At 37.1% G+C, this 26,490-nt stretch overlaps 2 protein-coding genes, 1 long non-coding RNA gene and 1 pseudogene across 4 annotated transcripts; 2 read left to right on the top strand and 2 right to left on the bottom strand.

Annotated features, from left to right (window-relative positions):
- Positions 1–2,064: 2,064 nt before the first annotated feature.
- Positions 2,065–7,029, top strand: LOC105185278 (farnesyl pyrophosphate synthase pseudogene; annotated as a pseudogene).
- A 322-nt stretch (positions 7,030–7,351) lies between these two features.
- LOC105185277 (DDB1- and CUL4-associated factor 6) lies at positions 7,352–16,148 on the bottom strand. Of its 2 annotated transcripts, none has more exons than XM_011144629.3 (16): positions 15,614–16,148; positions 14,943–15,097; positions 13,537–13,654; positions 13,245–13,423; positions 13,017–13,152; positions 12,768–12,928; positions 12,492–12,663; positions 12,167–12,424; positions 11,683–12,079; positions 11,372–11,481; positions 11,176–11,259; positions 11,054–11,105; positions 10,789–10,926; positions 10,028–10,289; positions 9,825–9,930; positions 7,352–8,550 (listed from the first exon to the last, which is right to left on the bottom strand). In XM_011144629.3, exons 1-16 carry the CDS (start codon positions 15,702–15,704, stop codon positions 8,492–8,494), a joined length of 2,478 nt encoding a protein of 825 aa, XP_011142931.1. In that variant the 5' UTR covers positions 15,705–16,148; the 3' UTR covers positions 7,352–8,491. The 2 variants fall into 2 exon arrangements, with proteins under 2 accessions (XP_011142931.1, XP_011142933.1); XM_011144631.3 differs by having other exon boundaries at positions 10,028–10,280; positions 15,614–16,147.
- A 1,332-nt stretch (positions 16,149–17,480) lies between these two features.
- Positions 17,481–21,570, top strand: Tsr1 (Tsr1 ribosome assembly factor). The gene is made up of 13 exons (XM_025308135.1): positions 17,481–17,542; positions 17,773–17,907; positions 18,072–18,342; positions 18,427–18,670; positions 18,837–19,034; positions 19,119–19,355; positions 19,502–19,670; positions 19,736–19,942; positions 20,011–20,237; positions 20,359–20,622; positions 20,732–20,842; positions 20,977–21,184; positions 21,280–21,570. The coding sequence occupies exons 2-13, from the start codon at positions 17,796–17,798 to the stop codon at positions 21,435–21,437; spliced, it is 2,406 nt and encodes an 801-aa protein (XP_025163920.1). The 5' UTR covers positions 17,481–17,542; positions 17,773–17,795; the 3' UTR covers positions 21,438–21,570.
- Positions 21,571–23,297: 1,727 nt separating this feature from the next.
- LOC105185275 (uncharacterized) lies at positions 23,298–25,460 on the bottom strand. Its single transcript, XR_849938.2, has 5 exons — positions 25,398–25,460; positions 24,742–24,977; positions 24,531–24,578; positions 23,699–23,957; positions 23,298–23,474 (listed from the first exon to the last, which is right to left on the bottom strand). It is a non-coding gene; the product is annotated as an uncharacterized LOC105185275 (long non-coding RNA).
- Between the last annotated feature and the right edge of the window lie 1,030 nt (positions 25,461–26,490).

Genomic DNA, 26,490 nt, shown 5'->3' with positions numbered 1-26,490 from the left:
TCGCTGCTCTCCCACTGGCTTACGTTTACGTAAGTGAACGTACGAACATAGCGCGAACATTGCAAGCTCGGTCGGTTCAAGCGTCCGATGCAACGACTGCGTTGCATCTTACTTTCGTTGTAGATTTGCCGGCTAATTGTTCTCCGCTAACTTTTGTATCATAGACAAGCGACATATCTTTGTACGAGAGACATAATATCGAGACTCCGAAGTCCATAGTGAGATTCGTAGTCGGCGAAGACAAAGATGCGAAGCAAGATCGCGAAAATATCGGGAGTACGCGAGTTCACTCCGCGGCATCGACGCACAGTGTTGCGCATCGCCCGCTTTCGTGGAAAACAAAAGGCATTTTGTTTTGTGAAATACAAAACAGTAAATTTCTTTTTGCAGAAATTAAAACTATAGAGTCTGAAGTATAAGAAAAAGTATAAGAAGAATTTCTGATCGAATAGTGGCTTAAGAGTTCGAGAAACGTGATCGCATAGAAAGAATTATTTTATGAGTAGAATCGTACATATATTAAAGACTCATATTCTTCACGTAACTAAATATTAGAGAGTTGAATTTATAAATTAAAATTAACTATATACTGCTCTTTTAATAAGCTAATAATGGTTCTCGTATGTTTCGATACTATTTATGTACGCACCATAATTCAAATTAGTGACAAATTTCTTATAAAGGAACAGAAATATTGAGATAAATCACGTCCATTGCATTCCATTGTGTCCATTTTTATATATGTATAACATGAGCTATAAGTGTTATTTACATGAGAATTGGATATACTGCGCAAGTGTGCGCCTAAGCAATTTCGAAGCAAAAAACTACAGCCAGAATGCATGCCGAACATGAGTGTTAACGGCTCAACTTATTCATTTACGTTTGTGTGTTAAGTGAGCGGATTTCCATCGTATGACAAATATAATTAAAATAAAATAAGGGTGTTTAAAATTTTATACACGTATAGGGTGAGTCACTTTAAGTGACGGCAATGATTTTTTTTCGAAAACCCAGTTGTATCAAAAAACGTTTCATACAAATGTTTTATGATTTCAAGAGGAACATAAAATGATGCCATTGGTTTGACTTGAGTGTACCTGCCAAGGTCATACAGAGGTTAATTTTTTTTTTAATAAAACCCCCTATTTTTTATTGCGTATTCTTATAGCTCTTTTTAAGACCTTTTCAAAACAGTCATACTTGTTACTTCTTATCAATATTTACTTTTCTTATTGCCACATTTTTGTTACCAATATTACAATAGCATATAACATTATTATATATGAGTAATTTGGATATTTATTATTAGCTTAATAAATAGCTTAATTAATTATAGATATTTATTATTTTCTTAAATCAAGATCAAAATCTCTAGCTTGACTCAGTCAATATCTTTTGATATTTCTAAAAAAAACTTCAATCTAAATCGAAGATATAAATTATATTAAAAAAAATGTTCTTTTTCAATTAGCGAATTTAACATTAAAAAAAAGTCTCAAACCAATGAGAATTTACTTCATTTACTTTTCCAGAACTCAGAGCTTAGTCAGTTACGTTATTAAAATATCATAATTATATATAATAATATTATATAATATTGTAATATAATAATAAAAATGTGATAATAAGAAAAAATAACAAAATAAATAGTAATAAGAACAACAAAAATATAACTTCTTTTTAATTGATATACCTCTGCCCCCTCACTGCTTTTATCGTTTCAAATTCTGGTGTGCGACTATACGTAAAACATTACTTTTAATATGTAATATATGTGTGTAAAATTGTAGGTCCATATCTTAAATAGATTTCAAATGCCGATTTTTGTCCACAAAAGTGGACGCTGCGCAACACTGTGCGACGTTGTCATCGTTATCGTTATCATTATCGTATTACTTTATCGCTCGAACATCTTCTTGGGTCGTAATTCTTAGGCAATCTTCGTCAAATGTAACTCATACAGCGCTCGGCATATCAACTTCCCGTAGTTTTTTTCGGCTCTCTCTCTCTCTCTCTCTCTCTCTCTCTCTCTCTCTCTCTCTCTCTCTCTCTCTCTCTCTCTCTCTCTCTCTCGCTCTCGCTCTATTTGACAGCAAAGGAGAAAAGAAAGGAAAAAAGACGCGTGTAAGATTCTGTCGCGCGTGTTCGAGAAATCTAAACTTGTTTCCCCCTGTAAACGCAGAGCTCAGGCATATACTTTTGTGGGAAATTATCGATTAGCAATTGTGCATAATTACTCGGTGAGAGATGTGTAATGTAACGATGACGGATCGCGCATCAGCTGTTTAGGCCAGAAATTGAGACCGGTGTAATCTCGTTGAACCGAATCACAATGGCGTGCCTTCGGCATTCAGGACCGAGTTCATCGACGTTACACCTGCGTCGATCTCTGGTTCAAGCGTTGAAATTGTACCTCATGCGTTCGAGACGGGATACGGTAATCCACTCCACGTCAGATTGCTCATTGTTGCACGTTTTCAACGAACGCGCTCCTCGTGCTGTTGCGTTCTATAATTATATAAATTACGATAAAATACACACACACACACACATACATACACACCCATGTATACGCGTGCGCCATTTAATTAAATATGATCAGTATTTTGAGGCATAGGTCGGCTCTGTATTTTGCGATGAGATAACACACATGGCTCACCATGAGGTAACGATTCAACTGGACAGTCGAGCTGGACCTAGAAGCGGTATGTTGAAAACTTTCGAAGCATCGACCGCTCAAACGAACTTGGATGAAGAAGACGCGCCTCCATCATCACCTTCTCATCACTCGCGAAAGAGTCGAGATTTCGTTTTTCCTTGCAGTTCTTCCGCGTTTCTCTCTCTCTCTCTGTCTCTCTCTCTCTCTCTCTCTCTCTCTCTCTCTCTCTCTCTCTCTTTCTCTCCCCTTTTGTATTGTCATTTTCACGTTCGCGAAAATCTTTGTACATACAATCAGGTCGTGAGTTTGTTTTGTATTGCAATATTGTCAACTCTTGTTTGTACGCTCTCATTTGTTATACCACTTGAGCATATTCTTTTCTCAAATTAAAGAAACTTGTCTGTGTCTCATCTCATACGAAACCTCGTAATTATTTCAGCTTTGAACTCGTCACCTCGCTCGTACGTTTCAGTCGTCAACTGAAACCTGGACTGTGCGTTTCGTCGTGCGTCGGCTGCATCGTGTTACATCGCGCGAGATTTCCGGTCCGCAAAGCGCGTCGTATTCTCGCTCGCGGTGAATGATGCACATTGGAATTGGATGGAGCTTGTACCCATCTCTCTCTCTCTCTCTCTCTCTCTCTCTCTCTCTCTCTCTCTCTCTCTTTCTTCTTTGTTTCTGGTACGATGACACTTGACCTTTAAGTGCGAGCGAACACACGGCGCGGCGGCCCGACCATGCCTCAAAAGATCTGAGTGACGTTCCTTCCGAACAGTGTGGACAAATGTAACGATTAATATTAATATTATTATTACATATTTATTGTAACTACCATTATTATTATTATTATCATTGATTATTACATCATTGCTGTACTGTTAAAATTGTTTACCGTTCAAACACATACACACACACACACACACACGTTACACGCATATATGGGATAAGTCCCTACACGCACACGCATCTCTGTGTGCGATACGAGGCACAAATGGCGAACGATGAGGATAAGAGAAAGGCCCAAGCATATTTTCATCTCGAGCAAGGACGTCTGACGCTGTGTCGAACGAAGGCGGCGAAATTTCGGCCGTTTCGCTCAATTGCACGATGGCTGTAGTGAAAAATACGCTATTTTCCGTCGGCCCTTTCTCATTACGAGAGATGCTGCAGGCGTATCCGCGCAGGACGCACGATACGTTCGTAACGCAATCGTACTTGTACGTAAAGGAATAAGAGAGAAAACATAGTATAGAATGGAGAAATGGCGAGTTTTGTTTTTCTTTTTTTTATATGTAGAAACACATGTGTTTACATTGGCATTTGATTGAGTTTGTGTGCGTCAGGCACAGTACGTCAGGTCTCGGCCAGCACGAGGCTCAAAGACAAGTGGACTTGTGAATTCGTGGTCACGCTCTGCTGCGATTCAGAAAGACCACAGCTGTCACTCAAACAGACGATTGCGCGACAATGCGATAGAGTGATCGAACGAGCGCGATAGCACTCCTGCAAAACGAACAAATTGAAAATATTCAACAAAAGAATTCTATTCCCTTTCGCCTATAAACCTAATCTCGAAAATCGTCAAGCGCGAATGTCGCTTCGCGTGTTCCCGTCGGGTTCCGCCGACAGCGATATCGCGCGATATCGCATGCGTGATCGCATGCTTGGGGTCTGCCCGGTATACACGGGAATAAACATTGTTTTGAGGAGCGTTCCTCGCCAGGAATCTCGTGGTCCAACGTTCGGCGACGAGGTCTCCGCTGAGCACGCATCGATCACACGTGAGCTTCGTGATATCGCAGTTAGAAGAATCTTTGGATTCTTTCAGAAAATTATGTATACGTGCACGCTACGACCCCGACACATCGTGAGAACGTTGAATTTGGTGCCGTTGAAGTTGATTCGTTCATTTTAATCATCAGGAAGTGAGAAAATTGGAAATTCGGGAATTTTCATACGTATATTTCTGTAGTCAGAATTACACGAGGGAGGAGGGAGGGGGCAACTTGTTGCACAGTGGATTTTTTCTAGCTGCATATTGGAGGAAAGGATAAAGCTAGGAGAAATTAAATGCCTCGATATTCTCGCCGAAGGAAATTGTCAGTGACATCGGGAGAATCCGTCATTACGATGCGATAAAAGTAAGATATTCTTTGCACGCGTGTGTTTATACACGTGTATATACACGCGTGTGTTTACCGAAATGTAGATAAAGCAAGCACAGGTCTGTGCGAGATATGTCTATTTTATCCATGCTCCCAGAATAAAATATCTCAGCCAGCGAGATTCCGTTGTCGGAGCAAACAAGTGAGGACTGGAAAAAACCGACATATCATCGCTAATATCTCTTATTCTCCTCTTACACTTTTTTTCCTTACGTTTTTCTTATTGATATTGGTTTAGTTGTATTAAATGCTTGCCGTGCTCTTTTCCCTTTGCTCGCTTTGCTCGCGCTGCTCTCTTAACGTCGAAGATAATTTGGGTATAACGCAACATATGCGACTGACATTGATATAGGCGACGAATATATATTATAAAGCAGTACGACTTTATAGAGCACTATCGTGCCGTCGTCTTTCGCTGCTGCGTCTTGGCATACATTGGTGTTCTTTAACGACGGAAATGTCCGTCATGCGGAATCGGTTGCTGTTGACGCTCAAACAACACGCGCGCTTCGCCACAATGACGAAGGTGCGACACGCATCCTACATGAATGAACAAGTGCAAAATGCAGTTCACCAAAGGACACCGAATGACAAGGCGCGAGATCGTAAGACCCTTTCCACGACGCGATTACTGCAGCAGATAAGCAGCGAGAACGAGAGCCGCGAATTGATGAACGTGTGGCCGGACATCGTCCGCGACATCGCGATAGCAAGCGAGGAACTGAATCTTCCGGATGTTACCGAATGGCTGACCAAAGTACTCGAGTACAACGTCCCAGGTGGCAAGAATACTCGCGCTTTGACGCTGCTTTACGCCTACCAAATGCTGACGCCCGCCGACCGTATGACTCGAGAGAACATTTATCTGGCACGGATTTTAGCCTGGTGCATGGAACTGCTGCAGGGCTTCCTCCTGATACTCGACGACATTGAGGATCGCTCGTTGATTCGCCGCAAACAGCTGTGCTGGTATCGGCATGAAAATGTAGGCTTAGCGGCAATTAACGACGCTGTTATGATAGAGAACGTCATGTACTATCTACTTCGGAAGCATTTCAAGGGGAGGGAATGTTACATCGACATACTGGAGACTTTCCAGGAGATCATGATGAAAACTTTAATGGGCCAGTGCTTGGAATTCACGAATTTCGGCAAGACGCTGGACCTCGATCGATTCACGATGGATCGATACGACGGCATCGCTTACTACAAAACGGCGTACTACACATTCGTCTTACCGATGTCGGTCGCGATGCACTTCGCCGGGATAAAGAGCCGGGAACTGTTTGAGGAAGCAAGGACGATACTGACGAAGATAGGTCACTTCTATCAGATCCAGGATGACTATCTGAGTTGCTACGGAAATCGTAAAACCCTTGGCAAGGTCGGCACCGACATAGAAGAAGGCAAGTGCACGTGGCTGATCGTCACCGCTCTTCAGCGCGTCACGCGCGAGCAACGAAACGTCTTGAAGGAGTGTTACGGATCCACCGATCGGCAGAAAATAACACGCGTGAGACAATTGTACAAAGATCTGGATCTGCCGGGAATATTTTTCACGTACGAGAAGGGGACGTATAATTTACTAAATATTTATATAGAGCAGATGACGTGCGGTCTTCCGCGAAAGCTTTTCCGGAAAATATTGAACGACCTTTACCGCAGGACAAAATAAGGTATAATTTGAGTTTCTAAAATATAGTTTATCAAAATACAGTATAAAAAGAATATAGTTTATTAAATATAATTAATTAAGAGAAAGAAATGAAAAATATAAATTTTTCAGATAAATATATAATTTTTTATTTCTAACTCTTACAACTCTCAAGTCTAGATACTTTAACGGGCACTACTTTATTCGGTTACTAGATATATTATCCCGTGTTTGCAATATTATTGTTAATTTTATTATGAATTTTCTTGGGTATCAATGCGCTAAATTGTTAATTCTTATGCGTTCTTATTCTGCCTATGCGTCTGAAAAATTCTATCAATTTTCTTCCGGAAGACCTTCCAGTCGACGAAACTACCCAATGGTTAAACGGAACTTGAGCGGAATGAAGGAAAAGGATAACAAAATACCGGTGGAGGATAACTTGATGACGTTGATGATGCGTTAACACCATACGCGTTCTCATACTTTTATTACAAACAAACCCTTCATGTAATGCACAATTGTAAAGACATGTCGTTTAACTCTTAGCGTGTAATTGCTCGTCTAATCTAAGTAATACGATCGCTCTATCGTATCACTAACGTATTAAAATTGCACAAGCGACGCAACGCGAGATACGGCGCAACGCCTGTATCGACTATCGTCGATCTATATAGAGAATACCACGCCGATTCTTCTCGCAAACCTGCCTGCATGTCTCAAGCGGTTACAATTAATACTTCTATTATTGCTTTCCTTTCTCTCTCTCTCTCTCTCTCTCTCTCTCTCTCTCTCTCTCTCTCTCTCTCTCTCTCTCTCTCTCTCTCCCCCCTTTTTTCTTTTCTTTTTTCTTTTTCTTCCTTTTTTTTCTTTTTTTCTTTAAGTTAAACACCTGTAAGGCACATGTTACAATTCGCCTTACAACAATCTCTATCTCTCAACGTTCTAGCTGATCGCGTCGTGTCCCTGTTTCGATTCTACGGAATCGAGCGCTATGTTGCTGGCTTCGTTAACTTTCTCCATTCATCGAATACCTCGACGTCTGTTATAATACATCTGTTAACGTTACGACAACTGTAAAACATCTCTGCGACGATTCACAGCGGTCATCGTGTATGCCTGGTGTATATCCTACGATAGAAACACAAGAGAAACAGGAGAAAAGCACTTTGTCGCGCGTTGTTATGAAATAAATAATTAAAGCCTACATGAGTACGATACTGCATACTCTCTCTCTCTCTCTCTCTCTCTCTTTCTCTCCCTCGAGTAGTATCTCGAGGTCTCTCTTAACAATCCCCGATTGCACGAATCGATATTCTTGTCTATCGCACGCACCACTGTCGTCAAAGATCGTCGACAATGCACAGTCTCTTGTCGTCTTTCGCATATAAATATTAAATAATATACGATAAAAAGAACATATAACGGAGACGAGACGCTACTTATTGCAAACTTTCGACTAGCTTACTTCTTGTTTTCTCTTTTCCCTTTTGTTCGCCAATACGCAATATCGACGACAATCTCTTTGCAAGACACGCAAAATCGTAAGATAGGATAACAGCGCGGATCCGATAGAAATTTATCAAGACTAATACATCGTGGTAATCATACGAATATAGATATCAAACGCAAAATATACACAAAGGGAAACTCCTCCTTTTTCTCAGCATGCTGAACAAAATATGACTTCTACTTGAAATTCCGCGTTAAAATACGCACGTAAAATGGCAAGAAAAGTGTGTACAAACGAAATTCGATATCTATGGAACGAGTAACTCGGCAAGGACGATTTTCGACTTGATTTTGTTACTGCGTATATTTACATTCTGAAGTACCGAGCCTCGAGTCCGTTTCGTCACACATACGACATCATGATTTGTCGGTCTCGAGCAGAATATTCTACGTCTCGTCCGCCCCCGAGATGGCGATTTGATCGATAACCAAATATCGTGAAACGCGTGAGTTATACTTTTTATTATCGTCGCCAGTTGCAGTATCGTCGAAGACGACTTAGCCACCTCGTAATTCGCCGCTCTCGTCGCCGTTCCGTCTCCTGTTGCGACCTCGACCTACAAAACAACCGATATGTATTTTGTTTAATTTTCTCATGTAATCGCGCAAAGCATATCGCGTACACGTATCTTTTCAAACTGTAAATTTAGTAGCGATGTAATTTTTCTGATGTGATATAAAAACAAACTCCTGTTTGTATACGACTTGCGACTCTTCAGTTTTGATAAAGAAGATTAATACAATCAACAACCAATTAACTGGCTGTTCATTATGGTACAGTTTGCGCACAATTTGCTTCGGAAAATCATTTCATACGTTTTTCGTTGATTTCAATCTATCTCTTCCGAAGCGAGATGATTCTCTTCGAGAAGATTAATGTTAATTTGGCGTACGAGATTGCGTAGCGTCGCATAGACGCATATCTCGTATGTAAGATAACATAACATTTATACACATATATACTCTATATGCTATACAAATGTGCGCTAAAGTAAATGACGTCATTCTCATCGAAATCTCATCAGATACCTCCTTTGCTGCATACAGTAGTCGAATGTAAAATACAACAAATAGATACTTACAAATCTCTCTCTCTCTGTCTCTCTCTCTCTCCCCCCCCCCCTAAGTATTAAAGACAAATGTATTCTAATATTTTCCTTCGTAGAATTATCGCGATTCGATCGCGGCATGATCACTCGGCGCAATTCGGAGCGCACGAACGTAACGCGGTTCCTCTTTGCATTTGAAACTTTACAATCATTGAAGTCGGATATTTTATGCACGTCATCCTTCTTTAATAAATATAATTTTTACAGAATCCAGAAACAAAGAGCGTACTTAATATTGCAAGTGTATTAAAAATATCTCGCTAATTCTTCATTGAAGTTTTTATTTTTTACAATTTTGAAGCGCATGCGGCAGTGTGACTTTACATTACGCAATTATCCAGCATAGATTATAATTTTGGCAGTTGTTAATCGTATGTACATGGTGCTATATATACTCTCTCATAATTTTTAACGAAATATTGAAAAACGCAAAAGACATCCATGACTTCAAAGTCAAATTATTTTTATATCGATTCAGTGAGGTTATGTTACAAACTAAAAAATTTGAGCACGGAGCACAATCAATGCGAAAAAATTTAGGTAAAGTTTCACAGCGTCCAAAGCAAACCACCACGTACTTCAATACCTGCGCACGACAATGGAAGACTTCCCGAAATCTTCGGATTATTATTCCTATTTGTTCTTATCGCTCTATCTCGTATTAGCGATAGCGAACTATCTCTTCAAGAGATCCTGAAAATACTAATATAAATGTTCACTACCTCTGCGTATCTGATTGAGGCATGCCAGCATTCTGATCATAAAAACCGCAGGTACAGTTATAGTGTCTTTGGTCTCTTCCAGCATGACCGCATTTCTCTTCTTCAGCTGAAAACATAACGAACGACAGGTGCATTAACATATTCTGGTGGTGTGTTCTAATACTTTTCTCATATCACTAGGGCAGAGGCGCACGACTGCTTACATCTTCCGCGAACTTCTCGTCGAAATCCGTCTTTTTGTTTACTGGCGCCCACAATTTGACATCGTAGTCGATGCCAGAAGTGGCCAGAATCGGCAGGTACGGGTGCGGTTGCAGGCAATTGACAACGTGATGATCCGCTTCTAGTAGCATACACAATCTGGCGGTGTCCCTCTCCCATACAAATACGTGACCGCAGTCACTACCTGACATGACGAAATCGTCGCCCCAGAAATTTGCCTCCTTGATCATGGTCCTAAAGAAACTAGAGTCAAACGGGGGGAGAAGGGCGAACGATCAGATAATATAGCGGCGGCCTAACGGTATACGGCCCAGTCCGCTCGGAGGCTTTTTCGGAACTACACGGGTCAGTGATTTGGCTTCCGATCTACCAGACATTGAAAATGTAAACATAAAAGTAGACGTAGACGTAGACGTAGACATAGACATTTAGATTAGACTAAGGATTTGACCGAAAAATTATCGTTCGCTCGAGGTATAAATCAGTGCGACCAAACCCGCCAGATAGATTTGGTGATACATTGACTATAAACTACGTAATCCAACTCAACGTCACAAAAGTTTCGCTTCGTCTCTCAACACAGCTTCTTGCTAAATCGTGTTAACTACTCTTTAACAACTACCAATAATGCGCGCGTTTCGTCTTGCAATAATCCCTATACGTGTCGTCTGAGAAATTTTAGAGCATGTCGCTCTTTCTCTGGTTCTCTCATTAATGATTGTGTCGTATGAATGAATCATACCTCGCGTTTCTATGTCCCATGTATTTCCGTTTCACGCACAGCTCAGTCAAGTAGGTTTCGTCGAACGTTTCGTGCCCTTGCGACGAACGAGCATTAGCAATTGCTTCATCCATTTCAGCCTCAACTGGATTCAGTAATCTGCGGAGTAGATATCGTCGATGCTATCGTTAAGGCTGGATGGGCTTATGATTCCGGGAAAAAAACAAAAAAAAATGAAAAAGATCACTACAAGCAATTGATATTGTAGTGTTCTGTCTACACCGACCTTTCACCCGGTTGGATATCCTCGTCTTCGCTGTCAACGACTTCCTCAGTTTCTGCAAGAGTGCAAGCACACTGCATTAGAATCCGCGAAGCGATCGGAGACCAGAGATCGCTGATACTTACTCTCTCTGACGTCGGTGTAACGATGTTTGTGATTATTGCTCGGCCCGGCATCGAGAGTTCCATCGCTACAGCTTCCAGACGGTCCTGCACAATTGTGGGAAGCCCTTGTGCAAAATGAGTACGAAAGGCAAGGGAACCACGGAGAGACCGGATCGGTTTGACGAAATAAAATGTAGTACAAAAATTAAGTACTCACCTGGATGGTAACTGTCTCGAGTTACTTCATCGCCGACGCCAAGTGATATGGTGGCGCTAGTTGAGCTTTTGTCAGAATATGTTAAACTCACGGCAGGTTCGCTGCCATGTCTATGCACATTAAGTTACGTATTAGTGAAATATTGTGTGATGGTTAAAATATTTATGTTTCAAGGACGAATACTAGTAAGTACTCGACCATTTTAGTACTTCAGGTATCGAGTATCAAGCATCTCCGTACATCATATACCATCGAGTGTCGAACATCGACATTCGGTGTGGGGTATCAAAGGAGGAGAATTAAAGTCTTACCTCTCGAGGAAACCATCTCGCATCGTTGTCAATCTATCCTGCAGATTTTCCATCATACTTTCCTGCTTACTACCAATGTTCGCGCGCGAGGCATCGTTCGCTTTTTCACTCTCGTGCCACACGCCACCATGCTTGGTTCTATGATGACTACTCGTGGAGCAGGCGGAAGCGGCTTGCGCGTCGCCTTGACTAGATTCAGTTTCCATAGGAACATCGTTCGATGCGGCGGACTCGGTGGGATTTCCGTCGTTTACTCTCGCGGGCGTGCTGTACGAGGCTAACTCATTGTACTCTTGCCCTTCAATTTGTCTCATTTCAGGCCTTTCATCGTCCGTGGAAGTTTCTTCAGTGGTTGTACTACTTCTACTAGCTCTACCGGTACACGTGCTTGTGCTTCCTAGAGAAGACAGAGACACATTAATGTGAGCAAGCTTAATTGCGCTGTAAGGTGCAACGCAAATAAATATTCGACATCGTTCCGTACCGCTCGTCCCTGCGTTATTGCTATTATTGTCGCGTCCTGTACTCGATTCTGTCGATTCGTTACTCCCTTCCGCGTTCGATTCTCCATTATTCTCAGGATTTTGAATACCGTCCTGTTGCTCGATAACACCTTCCAAGCTGTCCTCACCGCCGCCACTGAGAGCAGCGCGAGTGGCCGGATCGTTTAACATTCTACTGAGCACGTCTGTCATCCTTTGCATTAAGGAAGTATGAAGCACTGGTCTTGCCTGGGCGACCTCTAATGGCCGATAATTTGTGGTTATTTGCGTAATAAAAAAAGTAAGTACATCGTAACGTCCATCTACCTGTGCCACTGCGACGTCCACCTTCTCTTTCTGGGCGCGCGTCAGGACCGGTGTCAGACCAATCACCGCGAAGTCTCAGGCGACGAACTGGTTGAGGCGACCTCAACGGATGTTTCTTCCCTTTCCCTTTGCCCATCGACGCGTCTTTCCGCAGCTGCAGGCTGCCTTGATCCTGATTAATTTCAAGATTGGATAACACAACATATATGTTTATATCAGGAATAAGACGTTGAACAGTGAGACAACATGAGGCAAACTTTCGTATAGCAATGCTACCTTGATACTGAACAAATAAAGATGATCGCTGCTGTAACTAACAAGAACATCTTGTCCATCCGGACTGTAACTCAACGACGTAATCCTGTAGGAATTGCCTTCGAATTCCGGCACAGTGAAGCTGCACAACGGTCTCACCGAACCACTTGCGTCTGTCCAACCTAGAGAATGTATGTAAAACCATGTAAAACCATGTGTAACTCCGCTCGCATGTAACGCGTTATCACATCGTTGTACACGAAGTGTTACCAGTAGCTGGTGTTCCGAGAGTTCTTCTATCGAACGTTCTCACGGTGCTGTCGGAACATCCGATCGCTATCTGATGAGGGGACACAGGATTCACGGACAGAGCAGTTACGGCTCTTTGACACGAGATTAACACATCCTGGAAAGAACATTGAGACAGAACTTTGAAACATCCTTCCCTTCGGTACGGTAATTCACGCGTGACGTCAATTGCGGATCGCGTTAAATTACCTCTCTGCACCTTGTGGCGCTACATTTGTCCTTCACTCTGAGGTCAAACCATCTTACAGTGCCGTCCTCTCCGCAACTTAGAAAATTATGTGGCTCACCGGGTATTGTCGCTATTTCGTAGGTAGTGCCGGTGTGACAAGTGAATTGATTATGGAACGTCTCTGTTCGTCTCATGAGATCTGCAAATGCAACATTGGCGCTCAACAGACACACGGAGGAGGATATCTGATAATGCGAACAGATTTGGCCTTATTACTCCATTCTTCGCAAGTATCTTAGTTCGGTCAATTACCTGTATACAAAATAATGCCATCTCCGCTGCAAGACACGATACGATGATCACCGCTATTAGGCAAAAATTTGGCGCTAAAAATATTTGCCCTGTGACTGGTTTTATAGTCCGTTAGTACCTTAAGGAGAAAAACTCGCATGTAAGGGCTGTAGAAAAGTATTTGCTATGAGATTGTTATTTCGTGGGAATTCCTCTTTCCCACTCTTATTTTGAATTAGGTGTGTGTGTGTGTGTGTGTGTGTGTGTGTGTGTGAGAATCGTGATGTGTGGCCGAGATAATTTCCGTATAACGCATTTCGGAAAAAAAAAAGAACGTGTTTGTTGGTATTTGCGCAGACTGTTTAAATTGATAAAAAAAAGAAAAGTCATCCATAATCACGTAATACATTTTTGAAATATATTCAGACATATAGCAGGGTGCCGTGCTGTATGTCGCTACACTGTGATGTTATATGATATGCTACTGTTAATTAGCAAGGTGGATCTAAGCTGATGGTTCTAGATGATAAATTTAGCCACGTGTACATCTGAAGGATTTACTGGTTTGGCACAACGTCTGCATTTCTAACTATGTCAATGTTGGACCTTGACTAGAATTAACTATCCAAGACATTTCCTTGAAAAGGTTTAATGCCAATGTGACTTGTACAACTTCCTCTTTTGTGACCTGTAGCTCGACAATACTGCACAATTAACAATCGCTGCTATTAAGATTAACAATACTTTATTTACATCCTTATGTTAAAGTCTATAACATACATCAATCACTTTATTGATACTTATTGAGATGCTGAATCAATAATTTCCGTGAATTTTTTACATTGATATCTGATAAAGTTTAACATAATGATCTTGAAATTACAACAATGAGAAGGTTTATCGTTATTGATCAATAATCAGTGCCTTCTGCATTATTAAAGTCGGACACGAAAAATCAAAGTAAAATAGAAGGGGAGAACACATATGCGTATCAATTGCACAAGACACATGATAATCGCTGTGTTCCTTATAAGTACAATTTGTCCTCAAAACTTGATCAACTGAAAATGTTTCCAGAGCCATCAAGCAATTAATTGAACTTTTGGACACATAATTTCTAAGTAAAATCAGAATCCAAATAATCTTGGCACAACTTGGCTTTGACAGTATCCAGGAATAAATTTCAAGTTGAGAGAAGTGACAAAATTATTTCATTGACAATGTACGTCACTTACTGACCCTGCTGCAACGTTTTCACTGCTAAATTAAAATGTGCAGACGCGTGTGCTACTTGGACTCTTACCAAGATAATAATTGCTACGCATCAGTAAGTCCATCTTAAATATGAATCGCTGTATACAAAATATATCTTTCTAATTCTCATATAGTGATAATTATAGAATATAAAGTACAATAAAGAGACTTACCTTATAATTATATGCATTAGTTAAAACAAGATGTTGATCATCACTTCCAGATAATATCAATTCTCCGCTGTTGTTCCAACATATAGAATTTACGCAACCATTGTGGACCTTCAGGCTCTTCAGTAATGACATGCGCTGAATTAGCTGTAGACTAGCTGTAAAACAGTAAACAATTTCTCAAATACAATGACTTGCCATCTATTATTAGGATAAGCATTAACTTTTGACCAAATGGTGAAATCAAACTTCTGACCAAATGGTGAAACAACTGTGAGATTTCAAAACTTTGTATCATTAAATGTGCGATTGGAAGATATGAAAGGAACTGATTACAGTTTAAATCAGCAATTGTCATTATAAAAGAATTATCAAAAAATAAAAGAAAAAAAGAGAAAAGCAAATGAAAATACAAACTAAATAGTAAGGTAAATAATCGCATTAGATTTGTGATTAATTAATCCACTAGTATTCTTCTCTTTCTTTTTCACTCTCTTTCTCTCTCTCTCTCTCTCTCTCTCTCTCTCTCTCTTTCTCTTAAGTAACGTTTCAAAACTGAAACAATAACAAAAGTCACGTCCCCGATTACATGTTACAGCGCAGAGCCATCGTCTGTGATTTTATGATTGCATGCTAGTATCTATCGACTACAAATAAACATATTGGCAAGTTACCTTTACTGCTGGAGTAAAGCTTAAGCCTCGCACTGTCATCGTACGGCTGATAGTAAATATCGCGGAAGATATTGGATCGCGTCTTCCTCATGATGATCTCCGGTCAAGCTACCAGCTGACGACAAATCCCAGCAACGTGTAGATCACCCGGCTGTTCAAGCGTGCCGAAATGGTTAACGCATGGATGCTCGTTTCGAAATTCGTTTTTATTGTCGCGTGCAACGGCGGGCAAAGTTAGAGCGGTGCGCGTTCCTTGCACAATTCCGCTCGTCCCAACCTCAGGAACTCGACAACGCGTAGTTACGCAGCAAAAATCCTGATGTCGATGCGTAGCGACGACGTGACATGGCACTAAACTCGTTATGTACTAAAAATAAATGCAACGATGCGAGCGCGGAAAATTGCGTACGTACGCGACGCGCGATCTCTCTCGCACGGCAACCTCGACGTTCGTTCGCGATCACCACCTTTGCTCTGTGTCGCGCGTAACAGCTGGGAACAGCTGAGCAAGCCACACACATTGACGATCTCTCCCTCTCTCCTTCTCCCCATCTCTCTCACTCTCTCACTCATTCTCTCTCTCTCTCTCTCTCTCTCTCTCTCTCCTTCTTTCTACTCTTCTCACTCACACAAACTAGCCTCCAGCGTCTGATAATACGAATTTCTCGACACCACTGTTTGATGAGCGATGTAACCAGTCATAAATTATGGCTATCTATAGTGATTTTACCATTTCCTTTAAAAATTCTGTTATGAGATCAAATAATTCAAGTTTATTTTGAAGGGTTGTCTGATAAATGACCCACTGACAATTAAGAACAGATAATGTTCGGAGGAGTACAGGAATATACGAAAGTGGCACCTTGGCTTACATAATTCAAAGAATACTATCGAATGTAATGTTAAAGGTTCATTACGAAATGCCTGAGTTTTCGAAATATCGCTGAAAAAAAAAAGACAATTACTTGGAGATAGTTCAGACGGAGGAGTGACAAATCGAATCCATAGAGGATGCTGTACTGATCGTTTCATTGGCTACGAAAGATTTGAAGACGAACTCAAGATGAACTTAAATAAAAGAACGGACTATGAATAAAGCTTAGTTCGCTCTCAGTGCGCATTAATACATCCAATCAAATTCATCCTTAGCTACACAGTTCTCTCAAACGTGAGCTTCTTTCCTCAGAGAGAAACCTGAGAGCGGCCAATACGGCATTTTCTGCGACACCGACTTTCCGCACTGGGAAAGGACGCCATCTGCATCCATTTTGAGAGAGGAACTACGATGCTACATCCACTTTCAGGTCTCGGTGGTAAAATCTGCATGTGGCGGAAGTCCGTGCATATTTTGAAACATTTTCTCTGGAATATCAAACGGATTTCCCATATCACGTAATATCCTTCGCGCTACACAGACATTATTTTGATCATTTTAATTTCTTTGATATTTATTAAGACCCAGAACGCAACTGCCATGTTGAACGACAATTATTGTGTGAAATGTTTCGATTTTCACAAATTCGTATAAAATTATTCATTTTTCACTAATTCACAGAAGTCTTCTTTTTACTAGTTTTCACTAGTTCACGCTAGGGAAAAAAATTCATGACCGCTGCTCTGGTTACACATGGAGAGAAATCTGAGATCGGTCATTAAGCTGAATTCCAAGAAACGCATTTTTCGACGCTCCCTCTGAGAAAGTGCATGTGCACTTTGCAGTTATCATCGGGACGGGTGAAGTTCACATGCACTTTCTCAGAGAGCGCGTCGAAAAATACATCCCTTGGAATTCAGCCTAATGGCCGGTCTCAGGCTTCTCTCTGGTATCTCTCAACATTGTAGATCGTACGTCTCCTTCTTTTGATCACTTCCGTGTTGGATGTGGTTCCTGTTACTACGCATAATTTTGATCGTGGAGACTGCGTAAACGTTGGTCCTGTTTTTCTTTTACTTTCGTAATCGTTGACTGGCGTAGGAAATTAAGGCCGTGTTCTAAAATTCACTGCCACCGCTGAAAAGTTATAGTTTGCATGACACAAATTATATATTTGAATTTTGGAATATAACAGTTCTGCTCATAGTCATTTATTGAACTAGAACCAGTAGATTGCACGTGGGTCGTGAATCTTTATTCAGGTTAATAAAATTTATCTGAACAGTTGTGCTGTGAATTAATCACATAATGGGTATAACAAAACAAAAAACGCATCGGCCAGGTGCGCTTAAACAAGCTAATAAGCAACACAAGACTGGAAGGCATCGTAGCAAAGGTGTTATTAATAATGAACAGAAAGGTAGACGAATCTTATAAACATTGAATCAATACATTTTATAATATAGATTAATAATTGTAATCTAATTGAACATATAAGCAAAATTTTTTGAGGAACAAGAGCAAATCTGTGTCAATATCTTAAAATATTTTTATGTTGATTTTGTGACAACTTTTATATTGTAGGTAAGCAAAGTACTGCTAAGACATTATCGAAATGTTTGAAGAAAACTCTAGGAAAGGATGCACGTAGACATCAGTTATCGCAAATTAGGAAAAAGAAATGTGATGAGATATTAAAGCAGAAGAGAAATAATGGATCTATTTCTGCACCTCATCTTATTTCTGTTATACCATTACAAAGCGACACAAATATCCAAGATATAATATCCATCATAAAAAGCATGAATGAAACTGCTAATATTGCTACTAGTGCATGTGGAGTTTTACATATAGGGTATGCTATACAAAATTATCTATTGTATTATTAGAAAATAAATTAGAAGCTAAATGTTTACTAATCTGTTGACTACATATATAGCATACCAAGATTTAAACAGAGATATTCTATTATTGTACCACCAGTGGGTAATGTTTTTGCTACTTTGGATGCAGCCAAAGTAGCTAACACAATACTTTTTGTAACCTCTGTCGCAAATGATACAAATGATACAAAAAAAGAAGCTATAGATGATTGGGGCAAGGAAATTATTGTATCCTGCCTTACTCAAGGTTTATCTGCTGCAATTTTTGCTGTGCATAATATGCAGAAACTTCATATTAAAGTAAGTATAGCATATTTAGATTTTAGGAAAGAACATATTAAATTATTTAGTTAATTTTGTATATATTATTTCATAAATTATATGAAATCTGTAGTATACTTTATTAATCAAATAGTTTATATGCTCATATTAAATATTAATTTGTATGTTTAAAATGGTGTTATAGAAACATCAAGAATATAAACAATCTTTGCAAAGTATTGTCTCAAAATGGATTCCTGTAGAAAAGGTGTTTGAGCTTGATACTGAAGCTGATTGCTTAAATATATTATGTCGTGCTGGATCACAGAAACAAAGAAATATATTTTACAGAAATAAAAGACCACATCTTTTGGCTGAAAAATTTTCCTTCAAATGTGATGAAGTATGTTGGACTATTATATTTTAACTGATACTTTTATATAACAATGTGCAGTATGTCACTCAATGACAATTTTCATTCAATTAGGATTCTTCTGATTTTGGGACTCTCTCAGTTACTGGTTATTTACGCGGTTCACTATTGTCAGTTAATGATTTGGTTCATATACCAGGCTTTGGAGACTTTCAAATGTCGTGCATTGAAGGACCAAGAGATCCATATCCAATTGAGCATCCCAAATGTAAAAACCATTTTGAAACTGAGTCTGAAATGGAGGACCCAGTGTCTCCGTATATCCTGCAAATAGCAGATCCTAAACATCAGGTTTTTACATAATTGCTTATGATCTTGATAATTCATTTATATAATATCAATAATCCTATATTGTATGTGCACACAACATATATATAGAATAATATAGAATGTATAGAACATATATATAGAATATATAGAATGTACAAAACTTTTAGGAATCTCTTGAAAGTGAAAATATTCCTGACCCAATGGATGCTGAACAAACGTGGCCTACGGAAAAAGAATTGGCTGAAGCGGCAGCTAGAACAAAGAAAAAAATTGTAAAAATTGTACCAAAAGGTACCTCTGAATACCAAGCTGCCTGGATACCGGATGAGGATGCAGGTATTATATGTCTTTACTTTTCTTTTAATCTTCTTTTGTTCTTTCTCTCAAAATTTTTTTTTCAGAGGCTCTGAGTATTGATTCAGACAACGAGTCTGAGGATAACATGTCTGTGGAAGAAGCAAGGTCTGTAAATACAGACAGTGATAAAAATATAGAAGATGATGAAGAATATGAAACTATTACGATATCGGAAGCACCTTTGGACGAAGAACGATACGATAAAAATCTCGATATGCTTGAAGAAAAGCAAACTCTGGAGATATTGAAAGGTTGTTATCTTCTTCATGTTTCTGGTATATTTTTAGTGTTATTTTAACAACTTTATAATAACTTGTAGAAGCAAAACTGGACGCGCAATTTCCCGATGAAGTGGATACGCCTCAAAATATGTTAGCTAAAACGAGATTTCAAAAGTATCGTGGTCTCAAATCGTTACGTAATAGTTTTTGGGATCCAAAAGAGAATCTTCCCACTGATTATTCTCGGATATTTCAATTAAAAAATTTCGATCACACACGGAGACGTATTTACAAACAGTGTGATAATCTCATTGAAGGGATTCAGGTATAAGAATTGTTTCTTATGTTTTATATTGCTAAGTAAGATCTTTGAAAATTACATATGTGCATATTGTCTTATATTTATTATTACTTACATATATTTTATGTTTAATTTATGATTTCAGCCGGGCAGATACATAACAATTAAGATTCTTCGCGTTAGCAGTAATATCTTTAAAACATTTGCTATGGTGGAGAATCAACCATTAATAGTGTTCGGTTTACTTCCATATGAAAATAAAATATCTCTTTTGAATATAATGTTGAAACATTCACACAATTACACGCAGCCGATTAAGTCAAAGGATAGATTGGTTTTTCAATGCGGTTTTAGAAGATTTGCGGCGTGTCCGATATTTAGCCAACATACGGCCAGCAATAAGCATAAGGTAAATTGTAAAGTTATATCTCAATTACTATTGTAAAATATGTTTGACATATTAGATCAAAACATATGGCACAAGAATTTAAATTCTTGTTATAATAAATATGTTTTAGTACGAAAGATACTTCCACCCTGAAAGTACTGTTGTGGCGAGTATGTACGCACCGATTACATTCCCGCCATGTCCAACTCTTTGTTACATTGAAAATAAAAGCGGCAAGCTCGTATGTACTTTATTGATATTATTAGTATTGTTCTAAAACTTTTTATACAAAATCAATATGAGGTTTTCGTCTTAGATTCGAACGGAATTAATATCCTGTCTTTTTGTTTCTTTTTTTTTTTCTTCTTTTTTAAGGAGTTGGCTGCAACCGGAAATGTACTATCTTGTAATCCCGACAGAATTGTCGTGAAACGAGTTATTCTAAGTGGTCATCCCTATAAAGTAAATAAGAGATCGGTAGTTGTGCGCTTCATGTTTTTTCACCGCGAGGATATCGAGTGGTTCAAGCCTGTCGAATTGAGGACGAAATATGGACGTAAGGGCCATATAAAGGAATCTCTTGGTAAGTTGTATATTTTTGAACTATTATTTTTTGCATCTATATAACCTGTATATTGATTTCAACGCAATGTTTAATACTTATATAATTCCTTATAGGTACACATGGACATATGAAGTGCGTGTTCAATGGCCGACTAAAATCACAAGATACAATTTTAATGAATTTGTACAAGCGAATATTTCCAAAGTGGACTTATGAACCATTGTTATTGACACAACTATCATATAATTCGGAAATTATGTACGTAGAATAATTATTATGATTAAAATAAAATATTTGAAGTAAATAATCTTCACTCTGCAGAAAGCATTTTGTACAACATAATCTACTATGTGAACGTTGTAATAAAGTATTGACGCACGAAAGAGGAGAATTGCAAATTTCAATGGTATTGTAATAATTTTCAATCAATTTTACCGATCAATGCTAATTGCTAATAATGCTATTTTGATATTTGATTCTGCATATTCCTATTTCTTAACAAACTCTAACTTAGTCCAACTCCATTCTACGTCAATTATATAATAATTAGACTAGGTCAGATTTTTCAAATTAATCCTCTCCTTTGGAAAATTATTCATGAAGATATAAAATGGAGTTAATATGTTCTGAAAACACACACAAAAAATTACGAACAACCTTCTTGTCTAGAAACATACAATTTATATAAAAAATATATTTGTTGAACTTAAAGATGTAGAATTTGCAATACATATAGTCTAATGCATTGTCTCTGTGTATAAATATATAAACAAATAAAAAAATTATACAAATATAAATAAATAAATACACAAATAAATATATAATTATATATTATAGGAAAAATTATTCATATACATGTATATTTTGTTGTACAAACTTCTTATTTGTTTTATTAATATTATATATATATATATACATACATTGTGTATATATTAACATATAATAATAAATATGTAGTTTATGCGTTTGTTACATGAAAGTGTTACTTTTAAAAAGTAATGCGTTACTATTACTCGTTACCCGTGGAAAAAAGTAACTTATTATCGTTATTGTCATTTAAGTAGTAACTAATCGTTACTTTCTTTTTTCAAACAAGTTTTGATTAAAATTTATTTCTGTCCATTCTATACAGATTAAGTTTCAAAACGATTTAAATATTTTCCTGATCTAAAGATGGGAATTTGTTCCTAAAAAATTCCTAGAAGTTAAGTTCTCTCAGACATCTGTCATGTTCCAAACTGCATGCGAAAGAACTGTTTAAATCATTTTGAAACTTCGCATGTATTCTTTATGTGCGAAGGGACGATAAAAGTAGCGATTATATTCGTTATCATTACTTAAAAAGCTATTACTTATAATTGCATTACCGTTATTGTTATTTGTGAATAAAATAATAACATCATTACCTAAATGCTACTGAGAAGAAAAGTAGTTGAACACGGTAAGGCTTTACAAATGTAACGCGTTACTTCTAACTTCACATATTATAATAGGTTTAATATAAATTGCATAACATATTATGTATCAGATTTTCCAATATTATTAATATAACTATAACGGAGTATAATAAATAAGCACACATCGAAACTAAATTAATTCTTGAAAATTATTAAATTTTATTCCTTCAATTCTTTATGGTGCTACGTTAAGTTTATCTCGGCATCGTTTTAGTCAATTCTATATAAATCGGCCTTTAATTGTTATAATAATATTATAATATATATAATATTATATTGGTACATGTATATTCGAAGTAGAAATGTATTAATATGTGCTTATATATAAATATTGAGTTAGTTAAATATTTATTAAATATTGAAGTAGACGTAAATCATATAAGATATTGTCGTGAAATAAATCAATTTTTATGAATCAGTTAAGAATCAGAGGAGAAAAGTCATAAACAATTTAAATTATAAGTATGTCTATTATCTGCTATTAACTTATTAACAGCAAAGTTAATATAAGAGTAATTAATTTTCAGCTAATTTATATGAATTTTTTTCTCGTCATGTAGTAAAATTATCAGAATATTGAATATAATAGTATAATTTCAGTAAACAATACTCTGTTAAGATATTCTTCAAATAAACTATATTAAAATTTTATAATACTATCTCAATTATTTCAGTCTCAGTTTTGACATATATTGAACTTAAAATTGAACGTTAAGTTTACTTAATTCATCTTGTAATATTTTTGCGATATTAAATTTAGAAGATTTTGCGTCTTTTCATGCAATTAATACCGTTTAACAATTATTAATACTGTTAGCCAATTGTGTACACAGTATATTATCTTGTTACACCTGCAAGAGAAAAGTTTATATTTAATAATAATTCATATCTTATAATCAATTCTGTGGTTGATAATTTACATTAATTATTAGCAAAATTAATAGCATTTAATAAACCAAAGAATTCAATAAAGACACACACATATTTGATATGATGATCAAGTATCTTTCAATTGGACACATTTTTTTATATATTTCAGTTTTTCAAGTATAATTTTTTACTTGATGAGTTTTACCTTCATTTTTCTCAGATAGCACGACACGTTCTGCGATTATTCTGAATACAACGGACGTCCTGAGACGTTCCCAGGACATCTTGGATATATCTAAGACGATTCTAAAATCTTGTGTTATTTGGATTATTTTACTCACTTCATATATCTGGTTCCTTGAAGTGCTACCTTAGAATCTCTTGTAAATGTACTTATCGTGACGGAAAATTAATATAATTTTCAAGTTTTGATCGCTGTCTATATTTACAATCTATATCTCAGTCTATATAACAATCGATAGATATTAATAATTTGCATTATATTAATAGCAAGTTATACGTATACATATAATAAATTTAATTGTACATAATTATATTAATTGTGAGATTTAGAGGTTTGGACTTTCTGCAAAACAATTGATTTAAAATTCATTGATTGGAATAAAATGATCTAAGAAAAGATTTTACTATCATATTTAGCATTTCGTTACACATTCTCGTTGGCTTTATGTTCATATTTATCATTTTGTTTAAAAAAAAATTCATTAACGAAAGGATTGTTACATTGAAACGTATTAATAATTTATAATCAATATTAACGTATGTGTTTGTGCATATTGTCCATTTGTGTTGTTCAACATTTGTGTTTTTTAACATTGTGCATGTTGTCCATTTGTGTTTTTTAATATTTTATATAAATAAATAAATAAATAAATAAAATTATGTATAATTATTAGATATTTATTGTGTAATAATATATATTCAGTATGTGTTTTGTATTTTACTATTATTTATTTATTTATTTATTTATATATGCATATATGTATCTTCTTTTTACTAACAGATATAATAATTACCTTTGATGTATTCGGTATTTATGCTCATTGAACTCTGGTACAAAGTCACTAGTATTGAGAAATAATAATTTATAATCAATAGTTTACATATATAATACATATAAAATATACAATCAATATAATAAATGCAATTGCCAATTTTTAGCCGTTAACTAAATGTCCACATTGATTAGATTTATACATATATAAATATTGAAGAAAATAAACTTACGTATTCAAATATGGCCAGAATAAAATATGTATTAACAATAATATCGCCTTTAAGCTTATAAACATTAAAAGTAAATCCTCAAAAATTGAATCAGGGACAGAATTAAATAGTTTAAAAAAGAAATAGTGTATTATGTGAAATAACAGCGAGTACGCTATGCCCGCCATAAAGATCACGTATTTAGACATTTCTAGCGCAATATACGTATTCATTTAATTTCTTCCGCCGGTAGATTCCTATAAAATATAAAATACTCGTATTTTTACCAGATCGTCTATTGCAAAAATTATTCGTATCTCTTATTGATAGTAGATTGCAAGATTATTGTGTCTTTTATTTATCGTACGAGGCGAAAATAAATTTTACTATTGCTACGTGCTTTATATTGCTATGCCTTCAATTGATAAAGTAAACGAGATTAGTTAACCGTTTATAATTGAATATTATTATCTCATTTTTATAATATATATATTATACATTCTTATTGTCATATTACTTATATTATTCTCATATATTCATATCCGTAATATTATAGTGCACAATGGTTATATTAATGTACAGTTATTATGCATATATTAATATTTTTATTTTAAACACATTCTACATGGTTAATTAATTTTTCACAAAGAGCGATATGGAAAAATGTCTGCACCTACCTTGTCAAATGTGTTTTTGCTAAATTACTAACTTTTTGATGTGTCGACGACTTTTATGAATTTACCAACAAATCATCAAACTTCTGTCGGTAAAGGTCGACTATTATGTTTATATTTTCATTGTTTGTCGTTAATTTTAAATTGTAAACATGACACATCACTGAAACGTATATACAAATATATGTGGAGAATATGAATTCAGGAATCGAACTGTGCCGGTCCGATAATGCGGAAACAAAGACGAATATTCTTTGTATACTATAAAGGTTGAATAATTTCAATGTTTTTACAGAAATCGAGCTCTGCGGTGGATTTTTGAACAAATGATCGAATAATTCCGGCACAATAATCCTAATAAATATCAATCAACAGTAACATTACATTAATGTTATAATTTCCCACTTAACAATATAACCGTTACTGTTATTGTTGAGTGGGAAGTTATAACATTGGTGTTACATCACTGATAGTTGATGTTTACTGGGATCAAATTGTTTCCTAATTACGCTGTTTATTTTGTCATTCTAAATATTAGGATTATCTCGAGCATCGTGTGTATTTTGTATCGTTCGATTTTTAATAGATATATTATACATCATCGTAATTGGCGGCCTCGCGGCGTGTTGCGTCGTCGAACATATCGATATCTCGATAACTTGTAAATTTCGAGAAACTCAATCGCGGCAATGTTCAGTTGACTGGGGACGATCGCGACGCGTTAACACGGATTCGAAGAGTCGTCTCATATTTACGATTTTAACTCGCGGGAGGTGAGTGTCGGGCTCGAATTGTCGTCACCGGGAAATACGGTAAGTTCCGCTCATTTTTGCGCGATGATATACCGTGAGATTACGTCGGGAGTGAATATCTCGCGGAATAGGCCGTCTCGGGGCTACCGGATGAAGTGCCGCGCGAGTACGTTGCGTAATGGCAGTTAACGTTTCGAATCGCTGTTCGTTATGACTTCGGCTGGTCGGAAGGAAAGTTTTGTGCGCCAAATATCGTCGGAAGTGCGCGGATCGGGACTTTTGTGCGGGTTCGTTGTGACAAAATATCCTCGAATTGCTGCGGGAAGCGTACGTATTTCGAGATG

This window comes from Harpegnathos saltator, unplaced genomic scaffold (genome assembly GCF_003227715.2).
Source record: "Harpegnathos saltator strain DR-91 unplaced genomic scaffold, Hsal_v8.6 scaffold139, whole genome shotgun sequence".
NCBI classification, from domain to species: Eukaryota; Metazoa; Arthropoda; class Insecta; order Hymenoptera; family Formicidae; genus Harpegnathos; species Harpegnathos saltator.
Note: the sequence above shows the minus strand (reverse complement) of the source record. Positions and strands in the feature narration are given on the sequence as shown.